Source organism: Episyrphus balteatus, chromosome 1 (assembly GCF_945859705.1).
Source record: "Episyrphus balteatus chromosome 1, idEpiBalt1.1, whole genome shotgun sequence".
Classification (NCBI taxonomy): domain Eukaryota; kingdom Metazoa; phylum Arthropoda; class Insecta; order Diptera; family Syrphidae; genus Episyrphus; species Episyrphus balteatus.
The window spans coordinates 156,095,383-156,109,417 of NC_079134.1; the positions used below are offsets into that span (position 1 = coordinate 156,095,383).

The window sequence follows — 14,035 nt, forward strand, 5'->3', positions numbered from 1 at the left end:
TATAGTTTTTGGGATAGTGTAATGAATTGTTTGAGTAATAAAAAAATAAATTCAAATGCAACGTCAGTTACATTTGCCTGTGTTACTGTCAACATTTTTTTCCCTTTTGTATTCTATTTGTAATTTCACAAATAGTATCAATCTGGCAACCTTTACTTTATAAGTAATTAAATGTATTTCAATCACTTTCCGAGACATCATATGGTCTTAGTCGTTGTTGTTGTTGAAAATAATTGTAACGAGCTATCAATTATCAATCAATCCATCCATTGCATTCATCGAATTAAAAAAAACTATGTAGGTACGTTAATGTACACACATTTTTATTTCAGGTTAAAATAAAATTGAAAATACAAAAAAAATCGATTTCCGATTACACAAAAATTAACCCATTTATATAAAGTTTATTCGTGGGCTTATGTTTATCATTCCCCCAAAAAAAAAATAACAACAACAATAAAAAAAAATATTTCACATTCCTGTGTTAATCACCGTAACTTGAACGCATAAAATATTACACGAACAAAATAACAGATACGATAACGTACCTATCGGGTAGCGTCGACGTTCAACGACCGGCAAATACAGTGGGACAAATGACACTCCATAGTAACCTTAAATTAAAATAAATAAATTCAACAAGAATCAAAAGAAGTATTGGATATTAAAAATTTGCTAAAAATAAAAAAAAAAAAAAACTTATATTCAAAATCATACAAATGGATTTACTACCAACTTTCTACTGTCACATTTTCTGAATAGAAAGATATCATTTCACTAAACATTTTTATGAGTGATTGATAAGTAATGTTCCAATGATTTAAGTTACACTTACGATCATCAAAAGTATCATATTTTTCTATAATTCTATTCGTTGATTGAATTCAGATTTCAAAGTTTTCTGCCCCATTGTATAAGACGTTTCTATTTGTTCGATATCAGAATTTGATTAAATTAACTTGAATCATCAAGAAGAATCTAATAAGAAGCCCCCAAAATTGTTTACTGTTTTGTTGTTATAGGTTTTCGTGTAAATATTTTTGTAGTTTTGGTTTTATTTGTGTCGTTTTTGTTGTTAAGTTTTTTTTTTTTATATTGTCTATCAAGGTCATTTTTATTATCATGCTTATTTTTTTCTGATTTTATGAAACTGCTTACGCATTTTATTAACCGACTTGTAGAATTCAGTGAGAATATTGAAAGCGTTCGGTTAAGATAAAAATAATTTTTTTTTAAATTTTGTATTCATACTCGTGGTCACCTATTAAAGTAAAGTTTTTTTTTTAATTGATTATAGAAGTGATATTTTTAAAATAAAGAGTTTAATTTTACAAAAACCATTAACTTTAATTCCAGCTTAATGCTTATAATAGTTTTATTAAAATTTCTCTAGTGTTGTTCAGATGAAAAGATATCTAAATGTAAAATAAAATTGACACAAAAAACAAATAAAGTTCTGAGGAGAAAATGTGTTAAGTGAGTCATGACTTCAACCTATAAACTCTGTGATAACTAAACTATTTTTTAAACCAATTTTCAATTTCCTCCGAGCTGTAACTATGCGAAAACATTTAAAAGGTCGTCTATCATTTGAGCTTAAGACCATCTCCATAAACCCAAAAGATTTAAAACAAAGCATTCGAATGCATATAAACTTTTTTAGCCTTAAATTTATTTTACCAATGTGTTTTTATAAAATTAAGTTTTGATATAGAAACATACCTATGTATTTTTTTTTTTTTTGGTTATTGTTCTTTGTTTTTCAAAGTATAATTGATGCTATGAGAACAATAGTGGCGTAACCCACTTTTTTTCAAAAACGAGTTTTCATAAAAATGGGTCTCTCAATATATCTATTTTAATACAAAAATAGATTTATACAGCTAGTTACACTCAAAACTAGATAGCACTCAAAAAAGTGTTGTTTTTAAAAACCCTGTTTCCTAACTCTCGAAGCTGATTTTTATGGCTTACGCCACTATTGTTCTCGTAGCCTCAATTAGTAATCGGTTTACACCTCAGGAATAAATCACCAATCTGAATAAAAAGCTAAATAAATAAGCAAGAAATGCTTACAAAATAACTATTCTGGGTCAGTTCAGTTATTTATTCTCCAATTAATAAAAACATTTTTAAGAAATAGATTTTTTAAAGAAATTTTTCGACAAATAATATTATTCTTACTCAAAATAAAATTCAAAATCTGGTGAATTAGTCTATTTAGGGCCATTTTTTTTTTACTCGGAGTTGAACATAACTTGAGAATTTTTATATTAAACATTCTCAAGTTATGTTCAACTCCTAATTTTGAAATATTTCAAAGACACTTTTCATAGCAAATTAAATTTTCTATCAAGTTTAAATGGTTAAAATAATTTAAAAAATATTTTTGACTAAAATTCGAACCCAAAATCAATGAAAAAAAAGTTAAAAAATTGGGGATTTTATTTTTTTTAATAAAATCAGGGGCTTTTCGTATATGAAGCCGGTACGTTCAAACTTTGTACTTATAAAATAAAGTAGAGGTAAAATACTTGGATAATATGCAATTTTGAATTTTTTTTTGTTAAGAAACGACAGAAATGTATCTTTTCAAAAATTTACACTTTTTCTTTATTTGTGATGGGAGGCAAATTTCGATTTTCTGAATACCAAGTGAAAGTGACTATTGAATCTCAGGAGCTCGTTTAAATATATCATTAATACGAGTATCAAGTTGCGTTTGGCTGAAAATCTAGACTTGAAATATTTTCAAATTCTGTGAACCGTTTTTATCCTTTAAAAATAATATTTAATATCGTTGTTATAATATACAGGGTGTCCCAAAAGTAATAGATCAAACGAAATATGCTGATAGGCCAACTTTAGGGCTCTCAGAATTTGGTAACTTAATCATCCCAAATCCTTACGGTTTTCGATTTAATGCAGTTTTTGTAAAATTTCGAAAAATCCCGATTTGGCAACAGTATTTTGCTTCCTCCGCTCATAATTGTTTTTTGTTTTTTACAATTCTTTCACTAAAACATTGCCAAATAATAAGAAATAACTAATTAATCAAAATATTTTATATTTCATACGCCATTTTGATGCAAATTTATTAACAGTTCCATGTTTTATAAAAACTCAATTTCATACTTTTATTTCAGAATAACACCTAAAAAAAAATTTGTATGGCATGACACTGGTTTATTGCTTTAAAAACTTGCCGTGTTATTGCAGTTTTTAAAAATGTATAAAAGTTTTCAAAGTTGAAGTTAGAACTAAAGATATTACAATTTAAATGCAACAAAACAAGGCTTTTTAGAGCAAAATAACAAAGAAAAATAAACACATTTTCTCGGCTGTTGTTTGTTTATTTCTTTTTGAATAAAAGCCTCGCTTTTTGTTTGTTATTTTGCTCTGAAAACCCCTGTTTTTTTTGCATTCAAATTGTAATAACTTTCGTTCTAATTTTATCTTTGGAAACTTGTATACATTTTTGAAAACTGCAAAACACGGCAAGTTTTTAAAGTAATAAACCAGTGTGACACTATAAAATTTTTTTTCGGGATGATGCTCTGAAATAAAACTACGAAATTGACTTTTTATTAAACATGGAACTGTTAATTAATTTGCAGCAAAATGGCATATCAAATAAAAAATATTTTGATTAATTAATTATTTCTTATTATTTGGCAATGTTTTAGTGAAAGAATTGTAAAAAACAAAAATCAATTATGAGCGGAGGAAGCAAAATACTGTTGCCAAGTTGGGATTTTTCGAAATTTCACAAAAACTGCATTAAATCGAAAACCGTAAGGATTTGGGATGAACAAGTTACCAAATTCTGAGAGCCCTTAAGTTGGCCTATCAGCATATTTCGTTTGATCCATTACTTTTGGGACACCCTGTATTTTTAACTAGACAAAGAATTGTTGAAAAATTTCGAGTAAAGTAAATTGTACTCAATCGTCCAGTAAAACAATGTAAGCTAATCTGCATCAAACCTTGTTCAGAGATTTTCTATTCGATACTCAATAAAAGTTCATACTTTACCTTTTCGAACCCAAGCTATGAAAATCAATATTAAAAAAATTTTTTTCAGTACCTATTATAATAAACTAGCTAACCCCCACCCGCTTCGCTGAGTGCACTTTTGTAAAAATTGAACTTTTTTGAAAATAATTTGAAACCAATTTATAGAACCTTATGCTTTTTGATATACAACATTTCTTGCATAACGAAAAAAATGCGGTTAAAATTACATGCGGTGGTTCCGCTGCGCTTGAGTCTTGAAGCAGAATTTTCAGATGTAAAATATACATTCTCCAAATGCACTGCTCAATGAAGAACCGCTGCGCTGGATAAATTTCAAGTATTTGAAACGAAAAAATTCGCCAAACTGCTTCGTTTCTGCTTATGTAGCGTTCTATTTGATACATAGTGATTTCATCATTCCTTTCAAAAGATTCTAATGCAACACAAGCTATATCGCGCCCTTTATCACATATTTGCATATGTATTTGATGGACTTCGCAGAATTACAATACTCGAATTTATGTTGGCTTTGAATGCCTTGTATAATATCGGTGAATATGGCACAACTTCAATATTCACATTTTTCACTTTCACGATCATTGATTTCTCATTTTCTTGACTGGAACGCCTATGATGTAAAGGGTATCCATCAGTTCCAGTAACTGTTTCTGATATCAAAGCTCTTGGATAACGTTTCGAACATTTTGCATCAACCACATGGGGAATTACTATTAGTCTAAGAGCCTACAGCAAATTTTGGGAATAGAGTGATAACCAAAATGTGAGTATGCAGATTTATAGCCTTATAACGAAATCAAAAGTCTGGCAGCTTTTAGTCGCAGCCTTATATGGATTTCGGGAGATTAGATATCGCGAATTTTCCAATTAATGTGAGTAGGCTAAATTAACACAAATTCACATTCTGAATACAAACACTGATGTTCTGTCATTTCCCCTAAGCCTGAAGACACCAACCTTGACGATGCGATCTATGGAACTCAAGATATAAGTTGTTTTAGCGGCATTGTTTTGGATACTTTTCTGCAGCCAAATCAAAATGCGGGCATGCAGTAACCCCACTCTACTGAGTACATCCAGCATTGTACTTTCCCTAAACCTTTATGTTTAATGATAAAATCCATTAATGATTTTAACTTCATCTTGAACAAATGCGCTATTATATCATTATATCATGCCTATCAGCCGGCGATCCAGGCAACAAAAGATCTTTAATTTCTATCCCTGCAGGCTTTATTTCCTTTTTAATATGCCAATTTCACCCGTGTGTGTTATACCTAACCTTTTCTTACTTTTCCCAGTTTTAATTGACCCACTTTATAAGATCGAAAAACAACAAAATTGTAATTTCACTTTGAGGAAGGTATGGGGGACATGCTGCCCCCCTGCAACCCCCCCGCTTGGGCACACTATAGTATTTAGGGTGGGTGTCTTTTTCCAAGTGAAAGTGCTTACCTATTATTCACATTCAGAATGAAAAAACAACCGTGAGGCTTAATGCCTTTTTGAAGTGGGTGTTATTGCGTCTTTTAAAAGGAAATAAAGCCTGCAGAGGATATTTTGCATACATATCCTATCCACAGCAATCTTCGGCACAACACAGTATGATTAAGTTCATTTCTGCGAACCTGTACGTATGTACATATGTAGGTAAATTTTGAAAATTATTTGTTTTACTAATAATTATTTTGAAAGTTTGTCTTAATAAATTTGTTTACAAATTAAGCTAAGTTAAATTTTTTAAAAAGCGAGAGTGTTTTTTTACTCGTACAAATTGACAGCTATGTAAAAATGCAAGAAAAGGTATTATTTTTTTTTGATACAAACCATCTACATATTAATACCTTTCAAACAAAAAAAAATTTACCAAAATCGGACCAGCCAAACGCGAGTTTATCGGCCACACACACTAAACGAACTCATTTTTATATATAAGATAGGAAAACTAATGTGTTAAATGTATAAAAAAAAATTAAAAGTATCATATTTGACTAGCTTTCTTTACTAATCCAGTAACTAGGCATTATTATCTTTCAATTAAGCCATCAAAACCTAAAAAATTATTTAATGGAATATTTTTTACGAATTTTCAAAGATATGTTACATGATAGTAACGCTGGTACCGAAAGGGTTAAACAAAAACCTTCAAAAAGTAAAAAAAATCGCAAAAGGAACCCTGATCCAAATAAAATGTGAAACAGCATTTTATTGTAAGTAACACTTAATTCTATTTGGGACTAAGCCACCACTTAAAGCAACAAATAAGATTATCAAAATAAGTGTGAAAATCAAGTTAAAATCCGTCAAATAGAAATTTACAAGACTTGGGCCGAATGTTTACCACCTAGTTTTTAAGTTTTCAATAGAAACTTTTTAGAATTTTCAATCGTTTGATGGTTGAAAATTTGTTTTTATAAAATGTATAAGGAAATGGTAACGGAGTTATAAATACCAGAGTTATGATGAAAAACCGAAGTTATAAAAGACCGATGTTACGAAAAACCGAAGTTATGAAAAACCAGAGTTATGAACACTAAAGCTATGAAACGTGGTTTTTAGGTTGGCAACCATTGAGAGAAACGATATACTGGAAGAAAGTAGGTACCAAAAAGCTAGAGCGTGAAGGTTGGGTCAAGACAAGAAAAAAATTATATGGAACGGGGGTGTCTATTCCCCCCGTTTAGCCGGGAGAGGCAGTTTTCTAAAAAATTGACTCAATTTGGAAAACAAAATTATAAAAAAAATACCTCTCAATGATTGCCAACTCAAAAACTGTCTTTCATAGCTTTAATGTTCATAACTCTGGTTTTTCATAACTTCGGTCTTTCATAACTTTAGTTTTTTATTAACATCGGTTTTTCATAACTTTGACGTGCATAACTCTGTCGCGCATAACTCTGGTATTCATAACTTTGTCGGCTTCCCATACTGAAAATGTATGTATGTTTATACTGGCATTGTGCAAATAACAAGTAGAATACTAGTACACTGAAAGAGTTTTTACATTTTTTGATTTCGCATAGTTTAATGTCAATAATTTAATATACACAATAATCCATTATTGTGCTCATTTTATAGCAATATTAATGTCGAGAAAATGCGACAAAATAAACTTTCTTGTGTCGCATTTGTCTAACTAAGCAAATGTCATTTTATATTTTTTTTATTTTATGTACTAGCAAAATCTTGTTTTGCAACAAAATAATGGCTGCAAAAGTTCAAAGAACATGAATAATTGTTAACCACGTTATTGAGTAATTTTTTTTAACCATGTTTCTAGCAAGTAGGTATACCGTAATTGCAAAATAAATGAGAATAATATTCTTGGCCACAAAATCTTAAAACTGTGTCCTTGAACTACGTTGCAAAATTTGAATATGCTAGTGTGAATTGTTTGCCCTGTGCTCATTCTACTATTAAAAGAAAATTAGTCAGAGTTACCAACTTCACTTTTTATTTTTGTTTTTATTTAATTTTATTCTTAACTTTCATTTTCATTAAATAAACCATTTTTGTTTCTTTTCAAATATAGAATCTCCGAATCGTTATTTCGAAAGTGACGTCAACATTCACTACAAAACACCAATACGCTATGAATACAAAGATCCAATACCCGAAGAAGAATTAGCCATACGTCAAGCGGAAACAATGCAAAAATTATACCAAGAAGAACGACGACGAAAATATCTACAGGAATTACAAGACATGAATTCAAGACGTCACACTGATAATTTTACACCTTCACAAAAATCACCGATACCATTGAACCGTTATGATGATTTTAATTCCGATTTGGCGCCAAAATCACCAAACACTTCTTCCAACTATCCAAGAACCGTTGCACGGGCATTGTATAATTTCCAAGGGCAAACAGCAAGGTAAATAAAATTGTTTTTTCTTTGTTTTTTGTTTTTTCTTCCATTTTGTTTGCTTATGGTTACAGTTTTTTTGTTGTTGTTATTCAAGGAGGATTGTTTTGTTTATGTCGAGGTTTTTTGTATTGTTTATGGCTTAATTATAAAGTATGTAGATTGTAGGAGAACGATTATATGAATGGGACGTTAGTTTGACACACTTATCCGGGGGTTCTTTAAACTTAAGTCGATTAATTTTTCAACAACAAAAAAAAAACACCCTTTTAAAAGGGAGGTGTTCAGAAAATAATGACTGGATGCATGTTTAAGTCTTATGTGCTTCTTGTGTGGTAAACTGATGAATAGCATGTGTCGTTTGAGAAAATCAATTCTTAATGAAAGTGGTAACCATTATACTCGAACGTAACAAATAGTAGAATGAAAAAAGTAATTTAAAAAAATGTCCGCCTTATTTTCACCTTCTAAATACAAGTTAACAAACAAAGGTATAAGAGCTTATGTGGATATTAATTGGGTCAAATGTAGTAAACAAGGTTGTTAGTAGTGTGTCAAACTATCAAACTAAATTTTTAAAACCCTTATTCTTCAACCTTCTAAAAGGAATTTAAGACATGAAAGAAATAAATTGTTAGAATTCAATGGTTTACCACGGAAATATGCATGCAATGCAATGTTAGGTATGTTCGTTTTTTAAATGACTTAAATAATTAGACATTTTAGCTAGTGTTTTTAAGCCTTGTTGATGAAAAGGTGGTGGTTTTCCTAAATTAGTACGGTTTAAAACTGTGTCACTTATAGGAAGCAATGATTTTATTCGTTGCATGTTTTTGGGTGGTTTCTTATCAAAAGGTTTTAGTTGAAACAGAACAATGCTAAATCTGACCAACATCTGGATTTTTCAAACAAATGTATCCATTCTTCCAGGTAGAATGATATTCTTCTAGCCAGTTCCAGAAACTTAGGTGACTTACTTTATATAGTGTGGTACGACTTTTACCACTGTGAAATTTATAGGATCTTTATTTCGAAAATATTGTAACATAAAAAAAAAATATTTTTCCAATTTATAACCAGCTTTACCGAAAAGCGACTTTAGTCGCTATTTGCGACCTTTTTTAGGTCTGAGCGACCAAGCGACGCGACGACTTTTTATTAAAAACGACATTTTCAAAATTTCATAATAGCGAATTTTTTCTATCTCTCGAAAAGAAGTTGTATGAGCTCTGAGCTCAGTCATTTCAACAAACATAGTTAAATTGTATATTCATAAAATTATTGAGTAGAAGAAAAATTACAATATAATGTTTTTGACAGTTTTTTTCCCTCATTTTATTCAATAATTTCATTTAATTTTTTTTTCAGCAACATGGTTAAGTTTTTTATTAATACTAAATATAAATATGTATTTGTGGAAAGAATTGTTCTTCTTAAACTGAAATTTGCCAATTGCATATTTGCTCGAGTGTGGAGTTAATTGTAAAAAATATTTCTAGGTTTTACTGCTTTGTTGGAAAGAAAATTACAGTGGATTTATGAAAATTACTAGAACATAGTACAGATAATTTTTGGGTAGTGTATAAGCAGAAACGCTGTTTTGAGCCACCGAACACGTTGTGAATATTTTAAACTAGCATTTGAATAGTGCTGTTTTATTTCTTGTTTCTTTTAATATCTGTCTTTTGAGGATTAAAAAATCCTGTCATTTATAATATAACCGGATAGTTTACTGCTGTTTTTGATTAGCCGTGTTTTATTGGCAAATGCTTACGTGGGTTAAATCACTGTTAAGAACCACAAACTACTGTTTTATTTAATATTGTTTGATTTTGAAGGTTAAAAATAAACGAATAAACTATACTTAATAACAATCGATTTTTTTTTGTTAACATTATTAAATTTTTTGAGTAAATAATAATAATATTAACTCGTGTTCTTCGAGGTCTTTATAAGTACGTTAAATGAAGAGTTTTTTTTAGTTTCTAAACTTATTATTTTGTTGTTTTTAATAAAAACCTCTTTATAGGACAACTTTTGTGCCTTTCTCCATACAAACATAATATTAATTCGCTTGAGCGACTTTTTCGACAAAAATCGACTTTTTTTTTAATTTTTCTGATTTGCGACCTTTTTGTCCTTAAGTGACTATTTTAGTGACTTTTCAAAAATTTTCAACGATAACGCTGAAAGGTACGACTTTCATCTTCATCAAGGGGCACGGTAGTGCCCAGCCAAGTTCTTTGGCACTACACCCTTATTTACAGGAAACAACTCAGGCCATTTTCGAACCCCCCTCTAACTTCCACACCAAAGATGCTAGAAATTTCAAACATTTGTTGAGCTGGTCAAAACCAAACACCTCGCAAAATTTCAGCCTCCTACGATGAGTAGTTTCTGATATATAGGGCTTTAAAAATCGCAGAAACCGTAACTGAGTCACTGGCTCACTGATTCACTGACTCACTGACAGATCATCAAAATTATGGAGAACGATAGATAAATGTGGATAGATAAATGTGGATAGATAAATGTGGATAGATAAATGTGGATCGATAAATGTGGATAGATAAATGTGGATCGATAAATGTGGATCGATAAATGTGGATTGATAAATGTGGATCGATAAATGTGGATCGATAAATGTGGATCGATAAATGTGGATTGATAAATGTGGATAGATAAATGTCGATAGGCAAATGTCGATAGATAAATGTGGATCGATAAATGTGGATCGATAAATGTGGATTGATAAATGTGGATAGATAAATGTGGATCCATAAATGTGGATAGATAAATGTGGATAGATAAATGTGGATCGATAAATGTGGATCGATAAATGTGGATCGATAAATGTGGATCGATAAATGTGGATTGATAAATGTGGATAGATAAATGTGGATAGATAAATGTGGATAGATAAATGTCGATAGATAAATGTGGATAGATAAATGTCGATAGATAAATGTGGATCCATAAATGTGGATAGATAAATGTGGATAGATAAATGTGGATAGATAAATGTCGATAGATAAATGTGGATCGATAAATGTGGATCGATAAATGTGGATCGATAAATGTGGATCGATAAATGTGGATTGATAAATGTGGATAGATAAATGTGGATAGATAAATGTCGATAGATAAATGTGGATAGATAAATGTGGATAGATAAATGTCGATAGGCAAATGTCGATAGATAAATGTCGATAGATAAATGTGGATCGATAAATGTGGATCGATAAATGTGGATTGATAAATGTGGATAGATGTTGGTTTTGGATAGATAAATGTCGATAGGCAAATGTCGATAGATAAATGTGGATCGATAAATGTGGATCGATAAATGTGGATTGATAAATGTGGATAGATAAATGTGGATCCATAAATGTGGATAGATAAATGTGGATAGATAAATGTGGATAGATAAATGTCGATAGATAAATGTGGATCGATAAATGTGGATCGATAAATGTGGATCGATAAATGTGGATCGATAAATGTGGATTGATAAATGTGGATAGATAAATGTGGATAGATAAATGTCGATAGATAAATGTGGATAGATAAATGTGGATAGATAAATGTCGATAGGCAAATGTGGATAGATAAATGTGGATCGATAAATGTGGATCGATAAATGTGGATTGATAAATGTGGATAGATAAATGTGGATCCATAAATGTGGATAGATAACACATTTATCTATCCACATTTGTCTATCCACATTTATCGATCCACATTTATCTATCCACATTTATCTATCCACATTTGCCTATCGACATTTATCTATCCACATTTATCAATCCACATTTATCGATCCACATTTATCGATCCACATTTATCGATCCACATTTATCTATCCACATTTATCTATCGACATTTATCTATCCACATTTATCTATCCACATTTATCTATCCACATTTATCTATCCACATTTATCGATCCACATTTATCGATCCACATTTATCGATCCACATTTATCGATCCACATTTATCTATCCACATTTATCGATCCAAATTTATCTATCCACATTTATCTATCGACATTTGCCTATCGACATTTATCTATCCACATTTATCTATCCACATTTATCTATCCACATTTATCAATCCACATTTATCGATCCACATTTATCGATCCACATTTATCGATCCACATTTATCTATCCACATTTATCTATCCACATTTATCGATCCACATTTATCGATCCAAATTTATCTATCCACATTTATCTATCGACATTTGCCTATCGACATTTATCTATCCACATTTATCAATCCACATTTATCTATCCACATTTATCTATCCACATTTATCGATCCACATTTATCGATCCACATTTATCGATCCACATTTATCGATCCACATTTATCTATCCACATTTATCTATCCACATTTATCGATCCACATTTATCGATCCAAATTTATCTATCCACATTTATCTATCGACATTTGCCTATCGACATTTATCTATCCACATTTATCAATCCACATTTATCTATCCACATTTATCTATCCACATTTATCAATCCACATTTATCGATCCACATTTATCTATCCACATTTATCAATCCACATTTATCAATCCACATTTATCGATCCACATTTATCGATCCACATTTATTTATCCACATTTATCTATCCACATTTATCGATCCACATTTATCTATCCACATTTATCTATCCACATTTATCAATCCACATTTATCGATCCACATTTATCTATCCACATTTATCGATCCACATTTATCTATCCACATTTATCTATCCACATTTATCGATCCACATTTATCGATCCAAATTTATCTATCCACATTTATCTATCGACATTTGCCTATCGACATTTATCTATCCACATTTATCGATCCACATTTATCGATCCAAATTTATCTATCCACATTTATCTATCGACATTTGCCTATCGACATTTATCTATCCACATTTATCAATCCACATTTATCGATCCACATTTATCTATCCACATTTATCAATCCACATTTATCAATCCACATTTATCGATCCACATTTATCGATCCACATTTATTTATCCACATTTATCGATCCACATTTATCTATCCACATTTATCGATCCACATTTATCGATCCACATTTATCGATCCACATTTATCTATCCACATTTATCTATCCACATTTATCTATCCACATTTATGGATCCACATTTATCTATCCACATTTATCGATCCACATTTATCTATCCACATTTATCTATCCACAATTATCTATCCACATTTATCTATCCACATTTATCTATCGACATTTATCTATCGTTCTCCATAATTTTGATGATCTGCCAGTGAGTCAGTGAATCAGTGAGCCAGTGACTCAGTTACGGTTTCTGCGATTTTTAAAGCCCTATATCTCAGAAACTACTCATCGTAGGAGGCTGAAATTTTGCGAGGTGTTTGGTTTTGACCAGCTCAACAAATGTAGCGAGTTTGAATTTTCTAGCATCTTTGGTGTGGAAGTTAGAGGGGGGTCGAAAATGGCCTGAGTTGTTTCCTGTAAATAAGGGTGTAGTGCCAAAGTTGCTAGAGAACTTGGCTGGGCACTACCGTGCCCGTTGATGTGGATAGATCAAAGGAAAAAATCGAAAACTTGAGATTTTCAATTCAGGGGGCGTGGCATCAGCCCATTTCCACTGAATTTTCATAAAATATTATAGAGCACTTCTGATTATCGTAGAACCTTGAAATTTGGTAGAATGGTAGACCTGGGAGTTTATACAAAAGAAAAAATTTAAAATTTGACAATTTTAGACAAGGGTCGTGGTAACCGCCCATTTTCTCTGAGCAATACCTTGCAAAAAGTAGTGAAATCACAACAAAAACATTACTGTTAAAAAAAGAGCCAAGTTCTCCTATGTTGAAGTTATGCTAGCACAAAAAGTACTGAAATGTAAAAGTGTACCAAGTTCTAAAGCTTGGCTTTAAATTTGTATACATAAAATGTTGATTGTTTACTTGGCAATTTTTCAAATAGCTTTAAAAATCGGTAATTTAAAGAAAAATTGTCAAGAGAACAATCAACATTTTATTTAATATACCAGTTTTTTTTTTCAAACGATATCTTTTCTTGAAATATACCTAAGCTTATCATTTCTTGAAC

The 14,035-nt window shown here is 30.7% G+C and overlaps 1 protein-coding gene across 19 annotated transcripts in view; it reads left to right on the plus strand.

The window, feature by feature from the left end:
• Positions 1-14,035, plus strand: part of LOC129921182 (sorbin and SH3 domain-containing protein 1) — a 250,507-nt gene that overhangs the window by 221,108 nt on the left and 15,364 nt on the right. For all 19 annotated transcript variants that reach the window (XM_056002893.1, XM_056002898.1, XM_056002899.1 and 16 more), the window contains one exon: positions 7,568-7,913. In XM_056002893.1, coding sequence (XP_055858868.1) covers positions 7,568-7,913 — 346 coding nt within the window. The remainder of the gene's footprint in view (positions 1-7,567; positions 7,914-14,035) is intronic.